At 42.1% G+C, this 16,230-nt stretch overlaps 1 protein-coding gene across 4 annotated transcripts in view; it reads left to right on the top strand.

Moving 5' to 3' along the window:
* The window catches only part of ARID1B (AT-rich interaction domain 1B), a 325,953-nt gene that overhangs the window by 215,818 nt on the left and 93,905 nt on the right, over nt 1-16,230 (top strand). For all 4 annotated transcript variants that reach the window (XM_035538357.2, XM_050709609.1, XM_050709608.1 and 1 more), the window contains one exon: nt 9,273-9,516. In XM_035538357.2, the coding sequence (XP_035394250.1) occupies nt 9,273-9,516 (244 nt within the window). The remainder of the gene's footprint in view (nt 1-9,272; nt 9,517-16,230) is intronic.

Genomic DNA, 16,230 nt, shown 5'->3' with positions numbered 1-16,230 from the left:
TGGGTGTACAGGTTCATCAGTTGTTTTGTTCTTTAGTGTGGTCCACATACAGCTTCGGGCTACCAGAGCAGCCCACTTGTTATCAACGTGCCTAGTTTACTGTGGGATGGAAAGGTCTGTCTTCAGTGATCAGCGGGCGATTGATTGTTGGACCAACACCTTTTCTGTTTTCTCAACTCCAAAGCTCCAAATCAAATGGTATTGTAGGTCCAAACTTATTTTAACAGCCTGGCTGATGCCTCCTGAATGCAGTACGGGGTAATCTGAGAAGCAGGTATGGAAAGACATTAACTTATAATTGCAAGGTAGGTGCGCTGTGATGCAGTAGTAAACAGTAGTAGTAGATGGTAGGGTACATAGAGCCGTGCGAGGTTGTGTGGCCATATTGAAAGAGCTTCTCCTACATGAACTGCCCTTCGCAGACCTGTTGAGGATCTCGGCGCTGCAATCAAGTGTAGGCATGCTGCAGTATAGACATACTGTGAATTTTATCACATTTCATGCCATGGTATCCTGAAGTGATATTTGCTTCTTGCTTGAGCTGCACCTGCAAAGTCTCAGGTTTTTGAATACGTAGTCTCGAGACAGATGGTCTATTTCTGACTGCCTGTGCTGCAAGCTTCCACGAGTATGGGAGCCAAAGTAAAGGGAATAAAGGGAGTAAGTAATAATTCCTCATTCATGTCACTGCTGCTCCTGCCGAAATTTTAGGTCTTTTTCAGACCTACTGACCCATATATTCTTCTAATGTCTTCTTCTTCTGTCTCATACCCTTTTGTCCAAATTAATACTCGTCTGTCTTGTGACTCAGTACTCCTCCTCTTGCCTGCTTGTTCAGATATCTCTCAAAGACAATTGTGAAAGCAGAGCAAGTAACAGGAAGGGGAGGAGGAGGCATACAGTGTTTTCCTTGTGGCTTTGTGATGCTCGGTTCAAAGTAGGGTCAGGACAGAAAGAGAAGCAGGTTGGACTGACCAGCAGTGCAGCTGTCCAATGGCCATGCAAATTTTAAGCTTACTGAAGGAGGATGGTGATCTCCAAAACAATAAGCTCCAAAGAGCTTGAAAGGTTCTAGATTAATGCCTACTTACCTTCAGTCTGCTTCCTTTCTGTGTTATCCTGCCAGTTGAGCCTGCCTTCCCCATGGGAAGTAGGACATGATCTAGAAAATGGTTGTAACCCAACGAGGTGCGAAGGAAGGAAGTTACATCGTACCTCGTTGTTCTTCAAATGAAAAAACTCAGCTGTAATGGAAGGGATTTCGTGTTTGCGTATGTTTGACACTGAGGAAGCTGAATGAGTAGTAGTATGAGCGCGACCAGATTTTATTAGGTCGCTGTTACGCAAATTCAACTTTTCTTTCCTAGACTTGGCGGCAGTTTGTTGTTTTCATTGATTTGGGTGTTTTAAATGTTGATTATTTATTTGCTGTAGCTATGAGAGTTGTTGGCTGAGAATTTTTCTTTGCTATAATACCGAGGAAACAAATGGCTCCTAAGGGTTCCTGGCTGTTTGTTTTTAAATTTTATTCCCAGAAATTCTACGTGCTAAGCATTCTGCTTCAGAGATAAACAGTGAGGTTTGTATCCTGAGAGATGCAGTGTTATTGTTTTCCTGTTCTGGAGATTTACTGTTTACTTCCGATATAAAAAAGTATTGTTGTCAGACAAGCTCTGCATCTTACCTGTTTACAGTCCTTGCTAGGCTTTGTCAATTTGCTTTGATAGCACATGGGTCATTACTATTTATTGTTTCATACATGGGAGTCGATGTTTGTAAAGTATCAACTTTTTTATGGCATTAGGAGCTTTTGTGATGCAGCTGGAGACCTCAGAAGACCCCTTCCCATTAACTGTCAGGGAACTGCAGACCACATAATGCCGGGCACGCAGCACTGCCAGCGAGGTGCGCAGCTGGCCATGCTTTCGTGTGATTTTTGAAGCTACTGTGTCGGTTCTGAATTTCTAATTGCCCTAAGTTGTTTCTGATGTAAAGCTCTCATCTGGACGAGCAAGTCACATCCCATTGTGGAGCAGCGCAAGCACAGGAGCGTGACCGTATCCGTCTTTACAACCTCTACTAGTCTCATGTCTGGCAGACGTGGGCATATCACAAGCTGGTTAGATTGCTGTAGCATTGCTGGTCAATTCATATGGGTTTGGATTTGCAGGAACCACATGGTATAAACCAGTCGTATGTCATCCAAAGAAATGGAGAGAAATTACCAGTATAGTTTAAAATAGTTAAAAATACATGCAATAGTTTAAAATACACAAAAAGAAGCTTTGCCCTGAATACACACAGGTTTATGCTAGGATAAGTTCCTAAAAAATCAATGTAGTTTTTGAAATTATAGGATCTAGCAGTTTGTGCAGTGTGGTCCAAGTCCATCCAGATACGAGCACTGGAGTGAATTTGCTGTGGTTACACCTAGCTTTTCTTGTTGGACATCTGTATCAGGTCAACAGTTGTTTGGTCTGGATTTTGTGTTTGAATTAAAGTTGTCATGCAAACAGAGATCCCTTGCTTGTCAAGCAAATGTAGCAAGAAACAATTCTCTCTTTTTAAAATGAATTGGGAATTGCTTGCCACTGTGAGACGCCGTATCAAGGAGAAGAAAATTGTGCACCTGGTTCAGGTAGCAGCCAGGCCTGTGGGCACACCTGCAGGGAGGAATGCCTTCAGCCAGAGCCTCTCCTCCTGCATAGTCCTAACAGCTTGGATGCCTAAACATCTCCGTGCTCAGGAAGAAATAGTTGGCTGTTGCCTCGTGAATGGCTTCTCTGTGTCCTGCGTGGAAAGGTAGCAGGTGAGGTGGCCCTGTGCCAGAGGCCCTTGAGGTCTTTGTGGTGTGTGAGTGAGCAGAACAGGGCCAGGTCCTGCCGTCAGCTCTCCCTAAGGTCTCAGCCATTGAGGCTACGCGCTGCTTCATCATGTGTGCTCTGGTGTTCATGTTGTAGGACCAGGGGTTACCTTAAAAAAAAATACTAATAATGGTATAGCTGTTACTTTCTGACTTTGCATTGAGTCTACTTATATTTGCCAGATGAAACATTCCCTTTCACTGAATGTTCAGAGAAAACCCAGGCCAGTTAAAATCAGCACAGAAATTCATATCAGCTTGAGTTTTAAAAAACAAAAAAGTCAGCCCTCCTTTGTGCTTTCCTCGCTCTCTGCAGGTATTTATTTATTAGGACTCACTTTTCTTAGAAAAAAATATTTTCTGTGCTTCTTTAACCAGAGGGATTTTTTAAGACTGGGAATTAATTTCATATCCAAATTAAGTAAGAACTGTCCAAAACAGTCATTTGCTTAGTGATTAGGTAGTAAGCTGTGACTTGAATCTGCTTTCCCAGGTTGTCTTTTTGTAGATAATTTCTGGAATACTGGTGTGATTCCAGAATCCCACAGGTTGAAAAGAAAGAAGGCTGAGCACTGGCACTGCGTTATTTGCTTATATACTTTCTCAGTTGCTTAAGTGAGTACATGGCTTGGTGGAAAAAGGTTTTGCATCCTGGGGGACTTCCCTGTGTAACTTCTCAGAGAAGGTATTTGATACTGATAGGAGCCTTCACAACACGTTTCAGCTGTTTTAAGGAAGCGTGTGAGGTCTGCAGATGGAAGGAAGCATGCTTCCCTAGCAATCATGCATACTACACACCACTTTGTCACTAACATTAGTGCAAGAAGCTAGTGTTTTTACCATTTACTTAGAATTTACTTCATCTAGACTATTGCACAAGTAGTTTACTATATACAGGTTAAAATTAAAATTGTGTTTAGCAACACTAAAACATAGTAAGTGGGATGAAGTAGGTCTGCCAAGCACCATGACTAGCTAAACAATACCTCTGCCCAAATATTATCAAAGTTTGGGTTTGTCCTAACGCATGTCCCGTTAAGCAAGATTTTTTAAGGATGTGCATTAATTATGTTTGGCATATTCACAACGCATCTGGCCTGGTGGGAGGACACCTGTTGAGGGGGTGGGAGGCTGTGACCACGAAGGGGTTTTCCTCGTCCCCATGGCTCGGTGCCTGTGTGTTTTCCCAGTTGCACAGGAAGCGGGAGGCTGTTAGCTCGCTTGCTGTCTAGACAATGTGACCAGCAGGGCCTTTGGAAGTCTTCTTGAAACGTGCTATTATAGGCTTCTTTGTGATGAAAAGAGGTCTTACAAATATCTTGAAATTTAAACAGAGCTATTGTGGGTTTTTTCTTTGTGCGCGTATGTGTGTATGTCAGCCAAATGATTTGTTCAAAGTTAATCTCAATTACAGAGCATATTGTTCATAATCCCCCGTGGTTCCAAAACAATAGCCGAGTGGATGTCTGCGTGAATGTATATTTACATACTTATATGTAAAATACGTTTGTGTGTATATATAATTTCACTGCTGAAGCGGTGACTCGTGTTGAGGCGATGGATATTTCGCGCAGGACTCTGCCTTTTAACCAGTACCGTCCTCAGTCCTAACAAAAACACCGCGGCCTGGGTGGAGTAAGGGCGGCTTGGGTCCTGCAGGCAGGCAGGTTTAAGTTTAAATAACCCCCGCTCTGTGTACGCTATGCAGAAGCCCATTGAGAGATCCCCCAAGTCCCAGTAACCTGTCAGTGAACTTAAGCTGTCATTTAGCAGTACAGGACCTCATTTAGCAAGGTGCTGGCTATCTGCTAGACCTGTTGGGCACTTTTCAGTTTTACTGACTTCGGAGGAGGCACTCATCATTTTTCGGCTGTAGGTATTTAGCAAGGGATTCCTCCAGTAAAATCTTGTTTATGTTTTATGGCTGCTGGGACACTCCTGAGCAAAACCAGCAACTGCGTGAAGTGTTTGCAGTGTAAATTTTTGCTCCGTAGTGAGTGCTCTAATCCTGTCACAGTCTGTGTGTAAAATCATGGTGGTGTTAGCAAGTTACTGAAGTCTCTTTGCTATTTATTGGATTGAGGAATACTCCTTGGTTAAGATTATATTATATTGCATTGTATTATATTATTATATATGAGTGTCTGTGTGTTTTCTCTTGTGCTCTGTTTGCAGGTAACGGCGGGTTTTGTGCCTCTGTGCAGTTTACTTCCTTCTACCCCTTGCTGGCTGTGTTGCAATTGTAAATTGGTGTGCTATTCCAAGAGTGGCTCTCTTGTCAGCCTGATAAGATCATACCACCGGGAAGGCATAACATTATAATCCTGAGCACAATGTGATCCTGTTCATTTTAGCTCTTGTACTTGTCACAGGGACAAGGATAAAGGTTGTGCATGGGTGGAAGGTGAGGCTAGAAGTGAAGGTAGAGATAAAACACTTAACTAAAAGAGAGAACTCCTGCATAGGGACATTTCAGTTTATAGTCAAGGTGTAATCTCGAAATGAACTTGGAAAGCTGTTTGGGGTGTCCTGAATAATACAGAATGTAAAGCTGACAGAGAATACAGAATTTTGATATGGATATGTGATGGAGAAAAAAAATGTCCTCTCTTTTTCCTTAGATTTGGTATCACATTTGAAAATACAGCCATACCAATACCATAGGCAAGAGCAGTAAAATTATTCAAGAACCAGGTCTGTATAACAAAAGGTTTCTGGTAATTCTAGACTTGCTACGTTTTACTCAAAGAAATGAGTGCTTTCCGGATAAAACCTCTGAAAACAGGCAAAATTTAAGACATGCCTTAGGGTACGGGGACTTCAGCCCCTTAAAAGAATCCCTGCAATTACCTAACCTGCCAACTTTCCAACAAGATAAATGGAAGCACTGTAGCTTGAAGGTGCCTTGGTTTGAATGAGATGCAGTAAGTAAGGTCTCTCTGTTCTTTACAGGCATCATAGATCTGATAGTACTTATAAAAGAAGAATAGAGTTGGTGCCCTGCTGACTAAATTGTCCTCTAGAGGAGTATTAGTTACAGAGCTTCTTTGTTAACTAGGCTGTATGCTTAAACCACTGTGAATTTCTCTTATTAGCAAGCTTTTTAATAGCTTTACATATGGATATGCTAAGTAAATGCAAGTAAATCCATATAATTTACATATATGATGTGTATGTGTACAATATCTTCTCTACAAATAAATGTTTGGGATGTGGAAGTGGCACGACTTCATTACCGTTCTGCTACGCTGAGGGAAAAGCGGGCATTAAAATACTGATAATAGGAGAACAGAAAGCCAACTTGTGCTCTTTCGGTCCAGGTGCTTCACATAAAGTCTTTCTTCTTCTGCTCTTTAATTTCCCAATTAGCTTTTGTGGATAACGGAGGTGTTTCTAAAGCCTTTGTATGCTGAAAGTTTCCCGGTTGCTCACCTGCTCATGCTTTCTGCCTTAAAAGACTAGGTAAGGCCATGAAGCACAGGTTAGGAAAAAACACACAGTAATGGTTCACAAACTACCCTGAGCAGAGTGGCAGATGGTTCTCGTTTTAGCCCCCTGTAACACAACGTAGAGGTTGTGGAGCGTTGCACAGGCATCCCTATAGACAAGAGCCCTTCGTGCTGGCCTAGAAGCAGCCTTATTATCAGTGTTCGCGATTGATCTGGTTCATCCCATTGCCGTGATAACACCCTCGGCAGATGAGTTCGATGAATTGGACGTGTCCCTGTGCGTTTCCTGGCCTCAAAAGGAAATCCTGCTGTTCGTGCTGCCGTGAGGTGCGCCGTGACTGGGGCCTGCCTGGCAGCTGCGCCCGCCATTTCTGGGGGCAGGGTGGCGCAGTGTGGCACTTTAAGTTGGCTGGCATCATGTAAGCTTTCCTCTTCCCTTCTTTTCTGCTTTTATGAATGAGTTGCACCAGGTTCGTGAGGAAATCCCTTGAAGGCATGCACTTGAGGAAATGCCTGGGACTTGTCAGTCATGCCACCCCCACAGGAGATTAGCGGAACGAGGAGCCATAATGCGGCCTGATGGAGAAATGAACCTCGCTCCTGGCCCCACGTTCTCCCACATCCACACTCAGCAAGCCAGGGAGATGCTGGGGTGAACGGGCAAGTTTTACCTCAATCTCTGAACAGATAATTTCCTCATGGACACTACTACTTCATGGGTTTTCCTTATTTTGGTTTGCTGGTTTTTCAAGTACTTTGTGGCTTACTGCAGCAAGTGAACGCTTTAATCCAAACACCATTTTAAAACTTTGTTATTCTAAACATAAATCCAAGTGTTTTCAGTATCTTTTATCAGTTGGGTGCCCATCTAGTTTTTTACGCAGAATTTGTGTTCGTTTTGAATAGGCTCTCTTCTGCGGCATTCGGCTTTCGGGGTTTTATTACATGCTTTTCAGCAGCATTTGTTTTATCAGCACTTCCTGCAGCGTTTGTTACACGTTACGACAGCAGCGATTTGATTCCATTTCAAAGAATGCCGTGTGATGTATGGAAAAGCAGTAATTGCTTACCCATTTGTCAGGTACCTTCTACTGTGAAAATCTCTGGCGTTACTGTATGCAGCATCAAACGGTGGTGTTTACATTTCCTAAAGTTAATAGTTTCAGAAAAGAAACAATGAAAATAGTTTATTGCCAGCATCACAATTAAATTTCCATTTGTAGGGACTTGGAACTCTATTCTCAAGTGAATGCAGAGTTCACACGTAAATTAAGTTCGAAAACTTCAATCTTTTTTTTTCATATGCCTAATGAAATACAAATACAATTTTGTGCTTGTCGGAAAAAGCAAAATGAAGCTGTGGTGAGAGCTGTACCTGCAGTCTTGTGTCTAATTCACGTTTGGAAATACGGTCTGTGAGGTGTCCTGGAGAGAGCTAAGTTGGGTCAGTTGTATTGAAGTACACCTTTACGCGAAGGAGGAGTAGCACATAGCATTCTAGGTGGGTTTTTATGAATGTTCCTGGTGTTTAAACTGCTAATCCTACTATGTCCATGCCTTGGAAGACTGAGTGTCTATTAGGGGAGACTAACTGGGAGCCCCTTGTAATGGGGATCAGGCAGCACTCTTACTCTGAATACACCACTTTGAATTTTGTCCAGGTTGCATAACTTCTAAAAATAACTTTATTTTTGTTACAAAGATGAGGTAGCACTAAGTCCTTGCTTCTTGAGCTCCTTGCCCAGGCAAAGCCCAGCTGTCTTTGCACTCCTCAAGTCTCTGGTCCCGTTGTCTCCAGTGGAACAACTTGCATGAGTCAGACAAATGAAATAACTATCAACAAAAGCAACACGCTGTGTGTCATTCCAATTACTTGAAGCCCCAAAGGTCATTTCATGATTTGTCTTACACGTGAAATAGCTCTCTGCCTTAATTCACTAACAGAAATAGCAGTGTGCTCCCTAACTTGTGTCTCGCCAACAGTTGATGGAGGCATGGCTATCTTTACGCTTTTCTGTTTGCTTGAGATCTTTTTGTCATGCTCAGGAATTAACATTTTTCCTGAGAGTTAAGGGGCACATTCTTGCTTTGTCACAACATTCTTGTTTCCTCTTATCTGATTTTACAATGATTTAAAAGCAAATTACTCCCACAGATCCAAAGAACAGTGTTAACTATAGCTTTAGGGAATATGCCCAGCAACTTGTAGTTAGAATTGAGATGTGCTTTGACCACTGGAGGAAATTTCTCATTGAAAACATTGAAAATGCAACAGTTATGAACTGAAATGAAGCAGCTGTTTCACAGTGCACTCAAATGAAATTGTAGAGAAACTGTGAACTTGGATGCTAGTCAAACTGGTATTTGCGGGAAGTCAAGAAGCAGCCTTCCTTACTTCTAGGTGGCCAATGGGTCCTGTATTGCTGCACAGGGTTGGACCTTGTTTTTGTCTCTCTTCTGCAAGGCAAAGGAGCTGAACAGGAGTATTACGAGGGCTGCGCATTTTATACCTTTATTCTGTCATTCGGGTGGTGGTTTAAAGAGTGAAGTGAATAAGCTGTGATTCTAACGGGAGCAAACCCCAAAACGAAATACTGTGTGAAAGTGAAACTGAAGTATCATTTTCATTAGCTTTAGTATGCTCGGGCAGAATTTGTGGGATTAATTTTGAAAGCTTAATCCAGATGGAAAAGGTTAAATTTAATGTTGAGTGTATTTGGTTCCAATTCATTTGTTACCCTTGCTTGTTCTTTTTCTCAAAAGAATTAGAGATTAAGCTGAGAATTGTACATACTATCCTCATTTTCTGCCATCATTTAACTACATGAACCAGCATTAAAGAAAACCTTTTAGTTATCTGCTGTAATAAGTAAACAAATGGACCTTGTCACCGTGCCAGTTCTCATGTCCTGTGGCTCGTGTATTAGTTCTTACTTAGGTTCTTTCTCCTTTTTCCTCAGGATTTGTCTGGATCCATTGATGACTTGCCGACTGGAACTGAAGCAACGCTGAGCTCAGCTGTTAGCGCATCAGGCTCTACAAGCAGCCAAGGGGAGCAGAGCAACCCTGCACAGTCTCCATTCTCCCCTCATGCTTCTCCACATCTCTCTGGCATCCCCGGGGGCCCATCGCCTTCCCCTGTAGGCTCTCCTGTTGGAAGCAACCAGTCGAGGTCTGGTCCTATTTCTCCAGCAAGTATTCCAGGTAAGCTTGTTCCAACAAATAAAATCAATACAAAGGTTTATAGTTATATACATATATTTTTTTAAAATACTTTTAGATTGATAATTCATCAGTTTAGGAAAATCCTGCATTTTCAAGGTCTTTTTTGGAAAAAAAAAAAAAAAGCATATATAAAGCAGGGATAATTTCCGCTACCAAGCACCCAGAGCTCTCAAAATTCTGAACGTGACTCCACATGTATATTTGTTAAATGTCTTATTCATGGGCCGGTCCAAATAATTGATCCTAATTTTTGTGTTTGGTTCATTTATCATCCATCTGTCACGTTCCTCTGTTACTTGCAGAGTCCCATTTTTATTTTTACTATGTATTTTTATTGTCTTCGGCTCTTGGAATTGTATGGTGGCTTAAGACCCCTTAGTACGAGGCAGAGGTTTTCCAACCCTGTGTTGAGAAAATGTTATTTGGGGTAAAATTTGAGTGTAATATTTCTTATGAGATATTAAGTTATATTTGCAAAGGTCAACATGTTACTAGGAATTCAGCTCCACTCAAAGTAATGTAAATGATGGTGGCATGTTTGCCACTTGCTCTCTTGTGCCACATAGGGTTGACACAAGATCATTAATGTACATTCAGAAATTTGTGAAAATGTTTTAAGGTACCCAGAAGAAAAAAATGGCATGTTTGGTATTTCAGATGAGTTTGTTCCCTTTCTGATGCTCGATTTTTTATTGTTTTCTGACATTTTGAATGCTAAGAATAGAACAGTGCTAGCATTACCCTGGGGTGGTATCAGTAGCTGACAAAAAAAAAAAATCAGCATTGAAGCTCAGTTAAAAAACAAAAATAGTAATGTCTTTTCATTAGATGTGCTGTAAATCAAATGCAAGTTAAGATGTAGTGAGCAGTGTGTGTTTTGGTATTCAGTACAAAGGTATGCGAGTGAAATGTACATGCCGAACTATAAACAGAGGTCAAACTAGCTAAGCAAAGGGGAGTAAGCTCAGCGCACACATGAAGGTTGCATCCTAAATGCGTGTGTCAAGCCCTGATGCTGCACACATGCCCTGCAGTCATTTCTTTCCCCTCCAGCCCCTCGGGCTGGCAGGATGTGCTCAGGTGGGGCAGGAACAGCAGGAAGAGCGATAGGACAGGAGCCCTGTGCATTACAGGAAGGGTGGTGACCCTGTATTCGTGGCGCATCTCCCACTGTGCGGCATCAAAGCCCGTCCCTGTTGTTGAGTGAAGTCAAATAGTCCACCTAGGAGGAAAGGTAACAGTTCCCACAGCCTGAGCTAATCCTTGCACTTTACAGTCGGGACCCAGATTTGTTGGCTTTACAGGAAGTCGTGACTTCTGTTTGCGGACTGATGTTCTGATTTCTTGGAAAATTCTCAGCTTGATTAAATTTTGAATATCTCTGAACAGTCAGATTCAGGCAAATAAATTGATTGATATTTTAGCAGCCCGGCTGCTGAATACAGGAAGAGTGTTGTGAAGTTGAAAATAGCTTTATTGTAACCATGACAGATAAGGATGTGAGCAGGACAGTTTGTAGGGAAAAGTAATAACTTTTATCAAACCAGTTAATTCCTTTGGGGTAAAAATAGAAGGGCTTTGGTCTGAAAGGTCAGGGTTAGAGTCACTTCGCTTGAGCTGAGCCCAAAAGCTTGTTTTTGTGACTGGCCTAATGAAAAGTATTAGCTCTTCATACAAACCGTGTCACCATTTTGAATGCCAATTTTCTAGTCTGTTACGGTAACACAAAGCACCTCTTACTCAGGAAGCATTTTTAGGAATGGCACTAAATCAAAATCGCCTGCCACTGGTTCCCCGGCTCGGGCTAATTCCCGCTCTCTATAGCTGTTTTGATAAAGGTGGGCTCTCAGGTGAGGGCTAATGCATCGCTGTCTTCTGAAGAAAACCAGGCAGCTGCATTAGCTCTGCTGCTGCTGTTGCTTCTCTCGAGCTACAAAATGAAATGAGTAAAACTGCTATTTAAAACCCCGTGACTAGTGGGACGCTGCTGGGTGCTCGGGTTTCCAAGCCATGTGAACGATGCTGTGCTCATCATTCTCCCCATTCACCTGACTGCATTCCCACCGTTGTGCTTCGTTACTAGGGTTTTGTGGCTCTTCTCATCTGCCATATTCACGAAACACTGAAAAGCAAGTAATACAGAGCTTGTTTGCATTTCTGGGGCTGTTCGCAGTGCTCAGGTTGTAGCTGTTTTTAAACATACATTGTGTGTAGTCTAGCATCTCTCCTTTAATAATTTTGTTCGCTGCTATTTTCCTCTCCCTTCTCACCCTACCCTTGTTTGTTCTGACCTCATTCCTCTCCTATTACCTCCTGCGATGTTGTGCCACAGCTTCTCCATGTGACATAGATTGGCTCTTTCAATCATTCTCTCTCCAGCAAGTCATTGTAAAATGAGCAGCTGTTGTGTTGCTGATAGCTATGGCTGGGGAAAGCCAAAATGTTGCAGGGGGTTCTTGGTGGGAAGGCCGTTAAAATAAAGGTGTTGCTTTCCCAGGGTTTACTGGAAGAGAAGCATCCTTTTCCCGATGCCTCCTTCACTGCAACAAAATTGACGACTAATTGAACATCAAAAGGGCAGACAAACAGGCAGCCCCTTAATAAACCTCCCAAATGGCTGATTCGGTTCCACTGCCTGTTTAAGCCGCTTCCCCACCCCACTGCAAATCTGCCTTCCCGTATTGCTTTCTGTCACACATTGTGAATTTCATGGGAATGGACTGGCACAGGCAACACGGGCTTTGGCACATCCCTAGCTCAGTGGGCATTTCCTTCCTGTACTCTTTGAAATACTGGACAGATATTTCGTGTGGTAAGTGGCACACATATACAGCCTTTGTTTCCATGCACGTTACTGGAATAGATCGGGGAGATTAACCCCTAAGAGCAGAAAAAGCAACTTTGCCGTGTTTAATTTTGAAAGAGAATTGTTAACCATTTTCTCTCAAAATTCTCTTTCAGACACATTTTTGTTACAGAACTGAAATCTTACTCTTTTATGATTTTTAAAGATGTAAAATGGCATTCTGATTTCCTATTAAGTGGATCATTATTCTGCTTTGCCAGAATTCCCTGTCTCTTTATTTTGTAGCCATCTTTGTAATTAGGGTACATGTTCTTCCAAAAAATGAGATGCGATGCCCTGCACTGCTTTAGGTCTTGAACTGTGCCTGATTCAACCCTAAACCATTAGTGGAAGCTGACACAGCACATCATCAAAATGCACTGCTGTTGCCAGAAGATTTAGTAGATGTTAATTTCACTTTTTTTTTTTTTTTTACTGTTTTTTTTTTTTTATGCCTCCTGCTCCAACCATTCCGGTTTACTAACAAAGCAAAAATGTAAATAAGCTAAACTACACTTTCTCCCCCTCAAGCATCCCCAGTTTTGATCTCACCGGCCAAAGGCTTTTGTCAGCTCTTTCTCCCTTGTGGTGCAAGCAGCAAAAATTTTTAATATTGAGAGTTGTGTGGAAGATTGCTGATAGGCCAGGGATCCCTTAACCCATGATGGATGAGCAGATTTTGTATGAGTTAAGAGATTATATTATTTTTAAACCTCTGCAGCAGTTTTTATTTGTACAGAAAATAAGAATATGCTATACTAATAATAAGTAACAAACGCTGTCTTTAGAAATATATAAAAGTATTTTCACATAGATCAGTATTTTGACTTTCGCTTTTATTACATTTACTTTCTGAACAAACAAGGTTGTTTTCACTCTGTTAAGCATCAACTGCGCTGTAGCTCTTATTATTACAATTATATTGATGTCTCCTTACACAAAGGAGCCTGAATACAGCTGGAGTTACAGTTTTCGGGAAGAAATCCATGGGTGGATTCTCTCACGTAGGAATGGTACTGTCAGTCACCTTGATTTACGCTGACCAGTGGTGAGCACCCCCCTCTGAGTAACAGTCCCGCAGGTTCTTACATGAGGCAGTGGATGTGTGCCGTTCAGCGACCAGCTCTGCTCTCTTCAGACCAGGGGGTCTTCCCTTCCTATCGTGGACAGAATTACGACAGCACTCCAGGCAAAAAAAAAGGAGCAAAAGGGGAATGGGGTGCCCTGAGAGGGCTGTACCAGGACTTCTTGCCTCAGTGTGCATGTTAGTCAATGTGTGGTGGATAGGCTAATGAAGTAAGTAGTGAGAGAGAGAATAAAAAATGAGTAATGGTTCATCTGTCTTAAAGTCTTAAAGGACATTTTAAAGCAAAAATCGGAATGGGAACAATGCTTTATTTCATGCTGTATCAAAGGAGAAGCCTTATAATTGTCATGTTTCCAGAAATGGCTGCAGCAAGACAAGCCGATTAGACTGATCTTGCTTTAAACAAGAATTTGGAAAAATCTTTTGCTTGGCATGGAGCTGTTCCACATGCTTGCTTCATTGACCACAGCTACGGGTACATTATACAGCATGGACCCTTCTCAAACATTGAGGGAGAGAAGACTACCGTATGAAAGTGAATTTGCAATGCTGTATTCTTTGTTGAAGTGTTACAGATACCTTAACAGAGTTGCAAAACAAGAATGAGGGTTATATCCTTTTAAAATGGCCGTGGTCCCCCTGTCTAGAAAGATTATTTTAATACATCTATCAATATTTCCCCCTTGGCTTCTCCGGAGGCAAAAACCTTGCAACAGCTTGTTGCAAGGAGGATGCATGCTGTTCATTGGCATCGAGACCAGAAAAAAACACAAGACACAAAATGCCATTGACGTAGCTATGTTCTTAATCACTACTAGTGCACAAAACATCTATTCAGCAGTTTTGCAAATCTAGAATGCTTACGAATGAAATACACGAATGTTTCACATAACAATCATTTAAAACCCTTTCTTTTGAAGGGTTTGAACAATACATAGAGTTTTTCTTTATTTTAAGAGGAAAAACAGGTAAGCTTTAAGCACTCTGTCTGGAGGCATTGATTCTAGGATACAGAGCATCTAACCTGTGTTACCTATTAGAATTCAGCCTGGGTCACGACTGATTAACAACCTGTTGGCTCAGGGCATCATGAAATAAGCAAATAGTCTCAGTCTGTTTTCTCGAGGAGAGCCCGTGCTACAGAAGGCACTGGCAAAGCTGCTCTCTTCCTTGCGAGCTGGTCGGAGAGATCAGGGAGGTGTCCTTCTCTGCAGAGGTGGTCTTCCCAGAACAGGTGCAGGAAATGAAATGAGACACGCTGTTCAAGTTCCTCCTGTTGTATTTTCCTTACAATAGAGGGTTTCATATTCCAGAGCCATCAACCTGCTGTTTTTCGTCATCGCTGAGTTAAGCTTCGGATAGAAAAACAAACAAACCAAAAATATCACCAAACCCAGCATGCCCTGGGTGGTGGTTTTCAGTGGCAGTTTTTATTTTTCAGTTTCTAGTGTTTTCACTTGCTTAATGTAACTGGTTTGTCACCATTTACATTTCACAGCCAGACAGTGCAGTATTGGCTTTTAATTGCAGTGTGAGATGAGACAGTGGGGATGACTGCTTCTGCCCCATCAGCTGGCCATCCTGCAGGGGCCACCCAGCACAGCACAGAGGCTCATCCAGCACCCTACAAGCCTTTTACGTAAACCCTACAAACCCTTCACGTCAACCTGCCCCAGACAGACAAATCCACACACCTCCCCCTGGCCGTGCTTTGTCCCGTTCATTATTTGTCTCCCCGGACTCCTGCCAGGCCTGTTTTCGCCATCCTGGCCATTGCAAAACGTCTGGGGCAGCAGCTGATGAGCGTGCCCTGGCAGCGTGCGTGCAGCAGGCCGCTTCTTGAAGCTCCGTGACTCACCGCTAGCCCTGCGCTGGTACGAATCCACCTGGAGTAAGGCGACTGTCGAAATCCAATTAAAATCTTTGCATAATTATGCATGTGCTCTGGTTCACATGGCAAAATTCAAATAGACTTACCAGAGCCGCCAAGATTTGACAGATACATTTGTATACTTTAAGGCTGTCATTGAACTGTTACTGTTTACATTTAATCATTGACCCATTCATTTATTTCTTTTTTTGTGAAGCCCACTTACGTTTTTTTCCAGAAATTTAAGATAGCGTATATTTTTTTTTGAAAGTTTGATTTTTTTTCCTGTCATTCTTATTTGCCTACACAAACACAGATCCTCTTTGCTTCTTTTTCTGTGTTGCAAATAGAGCATTAATTTGTGTATTATCATTAATTAAAAGGTTTGTCTTTCACTCCCTCCTCCTTTGCAATATTAAGCAGTGATTGATCGGTGAACGGGAAGTCTCTCATGTTCCCACTGGAAGTTTTTCGGTGATGTTGAAAGATGGCTGTTATACCCAGATAAAATGCAGCATAAGTGTAGTAAGTGGCTTGTTTCTGTGATGGGGTGGGCTGTTAGTTTTTCAGGGTTAATGTGGACTGTGTATCACTGCCATTAGAGATATTTAAAGCGTCCTTCGTACTTCATGGTTAGTGTCAGAACTGACTAGACAGGTACGTGTTACATCCCTCCTTAGAAGAAGGAACCTGAATAATTGCAAAGGTGGCTCGAATTAATTCTAGCTCAGCTAGAAAACAGGCATTTAGCCTCAAAAAGAGAACATTTCTACTACCTCCAGATAATATTTTTAAAACAAAATAATGAAAAGCAAGGTATTCTCTCTCCTCCTTAGGGACCGAGCTTATGCGGGTTGAACTGTTGAAGGCTTCGGACGGCTCTTTGACAGG

Source organism: Cygnus atratus, chromosome 3 (genome assembly GCF_013377495.2).
Source record: "Cygnus atratus isolate AKBS03 ecotype Queensland, Australia chromosome 3, CAtr_DNAZoo_HiC_assembly, whole genome shotgun sequence".
In the NCBI taxonomy this organism is placed as follows: Eukaryota; Metazoa; Chordata; class Aves; order Anseriformes; family Anatidae; genus Cygnus; species Cygnus atratus.
Note: the sequence above shows the minus strand (reverse complement) of the source record. Positions and strands in the feature narration are given on the sequence as shown.